Raw genomic sequence first — 10,291 nt, 5'->3', positions numbered from 1 at the left:
TTTTGCTTGTTTAGGCGCTGCGTCGTGACAGTCGATATTCTATCTCTGTCTCTACAAAATTTATCTCTACCATCTAGTACGAGTATAAAATATATATACATGATCATAACCTGATATAAAGCGCGAGCTCTCTTGCAAAGTAAGCTCAAACATCAATTGTATTTAAAAGATGAATTAGCATAAATCGGATCTGTTTGTTAAAGTCATTGTGTAATGCTTACTTAATTGACAAAAGATGACAGTGACAACATTTTGAGTTACATGGATGACATACGGAAGCTCTCAATAAACCTCTTTTGACCTCTTCAACATCGAGAATTCGTGGGGTGTCGACGAAATGAAAATACTTTTAACAAAAACAAATAACGATTAAAAGTTAAAGGGACGTCTTGCTTATAAGCTACATAATCTTCAATAAGTAAAGTATAAAGGGACAATTCGTCGGTATTCGTGTGTGGGCCTATGCATGTAAGCCATGTTTTACTGTGCAAGGTACAAACGAATCAAGAATTGTATCTTTAGCAGACCCGTGTTTGAGAGATATTTTGCTAGAGGTCTGCTTCTTGTGCTCATATAAACACCCATTTTTAGACAAATTAATATAAACATTATGTTTTGACTTATTTAAAATATTGTGTGTTTGCATATATGCGTATTAAAAAGGCCGTTTTTAGGCCAGTTACAACCCAATCTGAAAAAAATACATCTACGTAAGCAAGGTTTAACACTCGACGTTAAACACACATCAAAGTAAGCAATATTTAAACAATAGTTTTTAAACAGACCAATTTTATAGAATTTATATAGAATTTCTGAATTCTAAAATCGGATTGGTGATAAAAGAAAACGAACGTGCAGCTCAAACAGTATCACTAGTTGGACATCTCTTTCAGTTTTACAGAACAGTCTGCAAAGTTCTATCTCGCAAAACGCCATCTATTTATCTTTTACAATAAGTACATGCTTCTTAGGAAACAATTTATCATTAAGAGTTCGTAATTGGCTATCAAACAACGGTTTATAATATCAATTGATAAAAATAGACCCACGTGGCGTAAGTAAAAGCATCATGACTACGAATCGTTTGCAAATTATGTGCAAAATAAGGCGTTATTCTGCACAGACCAAATTATCTGAAGATACTGCGCTTTTATAAATGAATAAAATAAAAATTAAAAATTGACACCACCCACGAAGTTAAACGCTAAGATGGAATTGCAAAGACCCCTTGGCAATTTTCAAACTTGACGTTTTCTTATCTTAAGAGCTCCAGTTTTAAACACGAGTATGATTGTGTTAAAAAAGAAAGAAAATGGTCATCCAGCCTTCTCTGCAGCCATTTACATTTGGTTTAAGTAGTAGGCCGTAAGTACTACAACATGTATGGAGATACAGGTTGTATGGTGTTATATTATACTTTATATCAGTAATCATCTGGAACTCTCCATATTACTCAATCGTCCTTTTGCGTTTATGATGCCCAATCATTTTATAAATTTAAAGCCATGATTACTAATAAACGAACATTTACTATACATCATTAGTTTGATTGCGCTCTTAAAGGGATATTTTCACGTTTTGGTAAATTGACAAAATTGAAAAAAGTTGTTTCAGATTCGAAAATTTTCGTTTTAGTTATGATTTTTGTGAGGAATCAGTAATGCTAAACATTTACCATGGTCTAATATAGCCGTTATATGCATCTTTTGACGATTTAAAAAACCTGAAAATTATAAAGCGTTTTAACGCGAAACGATTGAATAATTTGGATAGTTCTGTTGTTGTCATTTAATTTTGTGAAACTACGAAGATTGCTTATATGAAGTATAAAATACGTCTCTTATTCATACTTGGCAGGATGGCCGAGCGGTCTAATTGGTTCTTACTCCAGGACTCCGGGGGTCACTGGTTCGAGTCCTGCGGCTGGCTACTTTTTTTCCTTTTTTAAATTTTATTCTTGATTTTTTACTGGAGCTTTTTAGATCCAATGTTTAAATTGATTAATATAAAGCATTTAATGACAAACTTAAAAACATTCCAAAATCTGTGAAAAGGCCCCTTTAAATGTACAGACACAAGGTCCGAAAATAAAATTGTCATTTCGACAATCTGTGAACAAGTCCGTTTAATGACTTAGACAATATCAACTGTAAATACATTTGAAAAATGGCCAATTAAGGCAAACTATTTGAAGACAATTTCCATTCGAATGTTTTTCACACACTATTTTTGGCGAATACACGTGAACAAAACGATGTCATCACTATCATCGTTTTCACGTCATCATATTTCCAAACGTGAAAAACCACTCTGCGTGTGTACGTTTGTAAGTGGAGTTTCTACTTATAGGGATAGAAAGGCGTCCCCGTACAGTATGTATGTAGAGGTCATTTAGGAGGTCAATATCTCATGCGAAAAGTAGTTAGTGTTGGGATTTATTGTGGGGATCAGGAATAATGAAGCATTTAAGTGTCCCTACTCTTCTATTACTCATCGGCTGAATACAAAGCCTTTTTCGAAGCCAGTTATTTGAACATAATTTTGTAGCATCTAACCTAATCTGTAAAATTATTTTGAACTATTTAAATGATGGCGAATACTTTTTCGTAAATAAATCCCAATACCTTCGGATATTTTGTATCTTCTTAAAAACTGTGCTTATACTTACAGTATTTGATGAGAATGACGGTCTTGTCACTGCATGTATTGTCGAATTTCTTCAAATTCATAAAAAGAACAGCACAGTGAAAGGTGTTCCTTTAAAATGTATATAAAAAGTTTACTGTAACTCAGTGACTGTTCGTTTTGGGCACATGTACAATACAAGAATCTTAGTCTTCCACATCTATCTTTATGCCCTTCCATTAGATCATTATTACGTTGCGTCTATATTACATATAGTTTTATAATGTCGTCCTTCTAGGTCTTTTTTCAAAGTTTTAGGTAATATTTATGATTAATTCCAGGCAAAATTTAAAATTAATTCCTTGAAATACAATTAAAAACATTCACCTATATCAAAATATTTCCACAAATCAACAATCTGTACGCCTATCAGTTGAGAAGCCTAGGCATGGAGACTAGCCAGGTGTACATATGATTGACACTGTTTATACATAATTCTATGAGTCTTAATAAGCATGCCCCCTGATGTTATCCCCAAATCACCACAGTGAAGGAGAAGGTAAATCGTGTAAGCTTTTCTTTAGGTAATGATTTTCGTATAAGACTACGAGTAGACACTCCTAGACGATAGACGAAACGTCTGGGATTTTATTTTTCGCTGATGTATGCAAATGTTATTTATGTTGACAAAAAAGTGATGGATTCAGCGCCTCGGAAACTTGGCTGCGACTTATTTGCGCATTGGAATAATGTCTTCCCAGTTGCGTGATTTCCGTTAATATCAGGGCTTTAATTCAATGAAAAGAAATCGATTATAACAACGAAGCGCCGTTCATTTACTACTCACTTTTAATTAAGTCGAATAACAGACACGAAAGGCATTTTAGTTTTATTAACTATATGGTAATATTTTCGCTGGCACAAAGGAACCTCTGTTAAATGCAGCTCAATATTGGAGAATATAGCCTTTCAGGTTGTGCAAGGATTAGTTACGGTAAAAAGTCAGGTGTAAAGATTTGTTTTTGTATTTGTGTATAGCATTCGGTATAAAATCTATTTAGGAATAAAATTGTCGATCGTTTTTTACTCGTCTGATCTTGATGTAATTTTTTTACTGAAGCACAGTTCCAAGCTATGAAATTTCAAAGGAAGGATACGTGTGCATATTTTGGTATGATATGCAAGGGAGTTCATTATTAGGGCGACATGCCGTCAGCAGTAATCTCCACTAAAGTTGTTCAACCATTGGTAAGTTTTAATAATTTAATAAAATATATTTAGTAAACTAAACGTTTTCATACAGAGAATCCGGAAAAGATAACTTACTGGAAAAATATAATTAATTTATATTTGCTTCGTCTATCTTGGACCTTTGAATCTTGTGATGGCCACATAGTCCAGTCAATCTACACTTTGACCTCAAACAAATTGCAACAGAATTTTTTAGTGCGCAAATATGTTGATTAAAGCATTATGTAAATAATATAAAAAGTCTAGAAAAATCCATGTTGGGGAAAGTTGTTAAATTTATGAATTTTTTTTAGTAATTTTAAATGATATTTTGTGACATATCTCGACTACCGTAGATCTACGCACGGAAAACATCGTTTGCAGATAAACGATAGTGGGTTTCCATTATTTCTTCAAAGTCGGACAGTTGCATATAATGATCAAAATTCGAATGAGAAAGGTAAGTCTAGCAATATATATTTTATTCAATAATTAATATTTTAGCGCATGTACATGTTTAAACGGTGCATAATGTCCGTAAATGAAAAATGTAATGTGTTTTCGTGTTTTCTCATTGATGACAATCCAAAAACGTATATAAAAGCATGTTTCGTCTCAAAACAGGAGCTTCAATGATCTACTTTGTGTTATTTGTTTATTTCTTTTGCATATGTATTTATATTCTGCTTTTGATTGATAAAGCTATTACCAAAAATCGATTTCTAGCGGTGGCGAGAATTTATTAAAAAATTTAAAAACTACGGAAGCCTATATCGGCCATAAAATCTATAAACGGATTTAAAAACCGAACTTTTAAATGACCTCTTTAATGTATACATAATAATCGGCATGATTGCTTGTAAAAATTAATTGAATTACAAGTAAAATTCTGAAACCTAACAACTGATTTCCGTCTATTAACATTTCAGATGGATTTCCAAGGGAGGTGTTTTGAACTGTTAGATATCCAGTAAATACGAATGGGTAGCAGGACAAAAACAACTTGAATTTTAAAAGGTAAGATTGGTCAATTAATCTATATCGTAACTGTCTGCTTATTGAAGCTGACAAGATGTTAATGTGCCAAGTCAACAATCACTAAGTGTTATAAGTGTTATGTGTCATTAAAGTTTATCGGTGAATATTTCGGTTCATATTTAGTTCTATTTTCACGAAATACAAAGTCCATCTCGTTCAAAATTCAAATTTATAAATATACCATATAATTGTATGTTTGGTTAGAAAAGTTAGTTCTTTTAACTTATAAAATAAAAATATAATTTCAGGTCGGATCTGTAAGCGGCAGTTTGACAACAATGCAAAGGCTGTGAAACTAAGTGAGAAGGGCTGCCATGGAATCAATGAATCAAGTGAAAAAAGAAATGACAGTTTGAGAGTTGAATCCGGACAGTTTGTCCATGTGGAGTGCAGAAAAACATATTGTAACCCAAACTATATTAAAAGAGACAATAGGAATGTACAAGAAAAACTCAGTACTAGTCCCCTTTCACTCCTTTGAGATCAAAGACTGATAAATTTTCATACAAAGAACATTGTTTATATTGTGGCCAATCTGTTATTGATAAAGGGAGAAAAAGAACGTGTGATGTTTGGTCAGTAAGGACACTAGAACCTACTATTTTAAATATATGTTTACAGAGGAATGATGTTTGGTCAGATACGGTTCGGGCAAGGATAGAACAGGTCAATGACTTGCCTGCAGCGGATGCAATTTACCATCAAACATGCTCATCGAATTTCAGAACAGGGAAAGATATCCCAGAAGAATTTCAGGTGCAGCCGTCCTGTGATAAAAAACGAAGGATTGGTCGACCAGAAGATACAGAAGCAAGTGACGCATTCTTAAAGGTGATCACATTTTTCAAAGATAATGATGATGAGCAAGTGACAATTAAGCAACTGCAAGATAAAATGGTAAGCATTTGTGGCGACAAAGCATACAGTATAACCTATCTAAAATCCAAAATAATCAGCCACTTTGGTGAGGATGTGATTATCACTGAAATAAATGGGAAAGAAAATGTTGTGACCCTGAGAAGAACTGCAACATCAATTCTTCATGATTTCTACCGCCAAGGCAAAACTGAAAATACAGAGAATGAAAAGGTGAAATTGATCAGAACAGCTGCAAAATTAATAAAAAGTGATATCAAATCCAAAGAAGTCGATAAAACTTTTTATCCCAATTCATTAGATATAGCTTCAAGTGAAGCCAACAAGAACTTCTTACCAGACAGTCTGTACCTGTTGTTGCGTGAAGTGTTCAGCGAACGAGACGCAGATACTAAAATAAGCGCTATAGGCCAAGCAATTATGCAAGCCACTCGTCCTAGAATTTTGATAGCCCCTCTACAAATTGCACTGGGAGTGCAATTACATCACTTAACATCTTCAAAATATATTGTGGAACTCTTGAACAGTTTGGGGTTCTGTGTCTCATACACAGAAGTACAGACATTTGAGTCGAGTGCTGCTGTATCGGAAAGTGGCGATTTTAACAATAACACTATTACGACAAATGAAAACTTTATACAGTATGTTGCCGACAATGTGGACCATAATTTGTGTACACTAGATGGATCAGGAACATTCCATTGGATGGGCATGATTGCCTGCGTCACTCCAGGAAATTTCGGTACCAAGCCTGTAAAACGTCAGAGTGTGTCTTCAGATGAACTTTTGGTCTCAGGGAAAATAGATATTGCTTACTACCGACCAGACGCAAATCAATGCACATCTTTAGAGTTAGAAGAATTAGTTGACTGGAAAGCCATTGACTGTACTGCTAAGTTAACACTTCTTGCACAAATCACATGGCCCTTGCGAAGTCCAGATCCCGACTGTGTATATCTACCTACAAACAATGCAGAACCTGTCTAGAACCCATCCAAATGTACATAAAGCATTTATTGAAGGATATCATGTAGTGAGACGCAGTGACAGATATTGGGCAGGGTTGTCAACGGACTTGGTCATAGAGCAAGTTTTGATGAGGTCGGTGAAGAGTGCTGGAGGAATGACCCGTGGAAGAGGGATGACAGAGAACCAACGTGCACAATGGCTTCTATCAATGCCATCATGCATTGATATTAACAACGCTATGCAAGCATTTTGTGGAAAAGAATTTCACACAAGCCCACAACATAAAGAAGTTGGAACATCTAGATCAATAAGAGATCGGAAAGACACGCAGACTTTGATTTCCCACTTAGAGGAACGTAATCCTTTTAGAGAAGACAAACTTCTTTTCAATATTGAAACAGGAGTAACATCACATTCAAGTGTAAATGCACACAAAGCTGAAATGATAGGTAAAGAAGTCGTATCATCAATGGCCGGAAAGAACGCTTTCGAAATTAGCTTCAAGAAGAGTCAAAAGGCAGTGACACTAGATGCAGCACAGCAGATAAGCATTAATAATGAACCACTAAAGGTTGACCCGCAGCTTCTTTTTCAACGGTTGACAATAGCCGCACAGAGATTTAGTGACAACTTACCTGATGTTTTTACATATGAACTCTGTGGTGTGCCCTCTTCTCTATTCGGTTCTGATGGACTTATCATGGAGTCCCAGAAATGGCCACTTGCAGAAGCGATTTGGAATGTTGGGGATTGCATGCATGAAGAAAACCTTGATGATAAAAACTACAGATATGTACTGGATGGAGGCTCATTACTACATCAAGTGCCCTGGAAGACGGGGATGTTGTTTTCAGAGATTTTCGAGTCTTACGTTAGATACATCAACAACAGGTATCCAAATGCTGTCATTGTATTTGACGGATATGCATCTGGTCCATCTACAAAAGACACGACACATATACGAAGAACTCATGGTATAACTGGTGCAAAGGTGTATTTCACTTTATCGTTGCCGTTATCAACAAAGAAGGAAACTTTCTTAAAGAATTCCGAAAACAAACAAAACTTCATTTTTGCGCTTGCTGGAGAATTGGAGAGGAATGGGTTCGATGTTTACCACGCTCAAGGAGATGCTGATGTGTTGATAGTGAAGACTGCTTTACAAATTGCAGAAAAAAGCAATGTTGTTATTGTAGGCGAGGACACGGACTTGCAAGTAATTGCCCTATATCACATCAAGTCAATTCATAAAACAGTCGTCGTAAAGCCAGCAGCCAAACAAACGACATCAAAAGTTGTTCGGATATGGGATATTCAGAAGGCCAAACAAGTATTGGGCGGACAAACCAGAACGTTGCCAGTTTTACATGCAATATCTGGTTGTGATACAACATCCCATATTATTGGAATCAGCAAAGGCGCAGCTTTAAAAACTTTCCTTAAAAATGAAGAGGTGGTAAATGATGCCTGCGATTTTTTGTCACACAGCAACAAGGATGTTGTTATTGCGAGTGGTGAACGAATTCTGGTTGCATTATTTGGCGGATTGTCCGTTGAGACACTGGATGTGTTGAGGTTAAGGATGTTTTCGCAAAAGGTCATGTCGAGCACCAACTACGTTCAGGTTAAGTCATTGCCACCAACATCCGCCGCCGCTAAATACCACAGTTTAAGAACGTTTTTCCAAGTTCATGAATGGGTTGAAAATGGAGAAAACCTTTCGCCTACTGAATGGGGATTCGAACTGAAAGACAATAAGTTAATGCCCCAGAAAACGGATCGACCTGCTGCGCCAGAAAAGCTACTGAAAATGGTGAAATGTAAATGCAAGCAACACTGTGACACAAAGAGATGTTCATGTAGGAAAAACGGCTTAGAGTGTTCTGCGGGATGCTCAGGATGTCGTGGAATCAGCTGTACAAATGTACAGAAGTTCAGCGAAACCGACTCTGATATTGACTAAAACACATGTTTAATTGATGAGACGCCAATTGTACAATGACGAATTAGATTAACTAAAAGTTTAAACTGTCATTATATCCATTATTATTACTGCGACTTTTAAAACATGTTTTACATCATTTGCAGTTATTTTAACTTCAAAGATGTACTTATTAGTGTACGTAAAATATTTTTTTTGGACTTATTATATACAAAATAATCAAGTTTACAGATTTTGTAATAGTTACTTCGTTAAACTGCATAATATGATATTTGACCTTTTAAAAGTCAAGGTCAACCATTGTGACCCAAGGTCAATGCATTATTTATATATATTTAAACATTTAGTAAATGAGTATGAACTTATTTAAGAAAAACTATGTATCTAATACTGCTTATATAGAAAATTCACATGAATTGAAATATATACAAAATAATCAAGTTTACAGATTTTGTAATAGTTACTTCGTTAAACTGCATAATATGATATTTGACCTTTTAAAAGTCAGGGTCAACCATTGTGACCCAAGGTCAATGCATTATTTATATATATTTAAACATTTAGTAAATGAGTATGAACTTATTTAAGAAAAACTATGTATCTAATACTGCTTATATAGAAAATTCACATGAATTGAAATGAAATTACTTTGTATAAGACTACCCCACCCACTCTTTATATAGAGATACAACACAAAGTTTAAATAAATATTTGTATAATTATGAAAATTCTGACAGATATATTCTTATCTCATATTTTAAACAAATGTATGTGTGTAAAAGTATATAGATCTATACAAGACGATGATTAAATTGTTATATTCAACACTACTCAATAAAAGCTATGTGTTACCAACTTACCATATAGAAATACCCCACCCACTTTTCAATTATATATATAAACAGGGGACAAATAGTGTGTTATAAAAGATAATATAGTTTCTGTTACTGTTATTGTCATAGTAGATTTAGATAAAGCTATGTTAACATGGATGTTTTATGTGAAAATGATGGGAAATGAAATGCATATGAATTATAAGGAGTTTCAAAGTAGAAAAAAAAAATACATTCATTAGCTTATATTTGGTCTCGTTTTTTGTAACTTTCCCCAGCTTAGATTTTTCTAGACTTTTGATATGTTATACTATATGCATTTATGATTTAAAAACACCAAAAACATTTTCTGTTGCAATTTGTTTGAGGTTTTGGGTGTATCTGAGCTAGAATGACTGGACTAACATGAATAATGAGATTTACACTATGTACGAGTAGTTTCACACTTCATGTTCTATCGAAAAGATATTTGCAAAATTCATTTAAATATAAATTCAGCGCTCACAAAATAATCACATCGATTCGCTTGAGGACTTAAGATTGTTCCAAAAGGGCAATTAGTTACCGTATGTCCAACGTCGAGTTCTTAATTTGATAGTACAATGAAGTTTCAGTCAAATACGGATAGATCCTGTCCGACGGCTTCAGAATTGTCAGCTTTCATTGTGTCACCCGTTTTGTTTTAAAAATCGCTCGTAGTAGTATGTGTCACTGGTTTTCTTGTTGCATGAAAAGATTTAAATTTATTAGCAATCGCTTCTGCAGTGTTTGAAATTCG

General features: G+C 34.5%; 1 protein-coding gene across 1 annotated transcript; it reads left to right on the top strand.

Annotated features, from left to right (window-relative positions):
- Positions 1 to 7,207: 7,207 nt before the first annotated feature.
- LOC127834190 (uncharacterized) lies at positions 7,208 to 9,782 on the top strand. The gene is made up of 2 exons (XM_052359833.1): positions 7,208 to 8,992; positions 9,210 to 9,782. The coding sequence occupies exon 1, from the start codon at positions 7,208 to 7,210 to the stop codon at positions 8,699 to 8,701; it is 1,494 nt and encodes a 497-aa protein (XP_052215793.1). The 3' UTR covers positions 8,702 to 8,992; positions 9,210 to 9,782.
- The last annotated feature ends 509 nt before the right edge of the window (positions 9,783 to 10,291 follow it).

This window comes from Dreissena polymorpha, chromosome 6, assembly GCF_020536995.1.
Source record: "Dreissena polymorpha isolate Duluth1 chromosome 6, UMN_Dpol_1.0, whole genome shotgun sequence".
NCBI lineage: Eukaryota > Metazoa > Mollusca > Bivalvia > Myida > Dreissenidae > Dreissena > Dreissena polymorpha.
Note: the sequence above shows the minus strand (reverse complement) of the source record. Positions and strands in the feature narration are given on the sequence as shown.

What these genes read in the sequence shown, in the direction of transcription:
- LOC127834190 (XM_052359833.1), top strand. Translation starts at nt 7,208, where the DNA reads ATGGCCGGAAAGAACGCTTTCGAAATTAGCTTCAAGAAGAGTCAAAAG.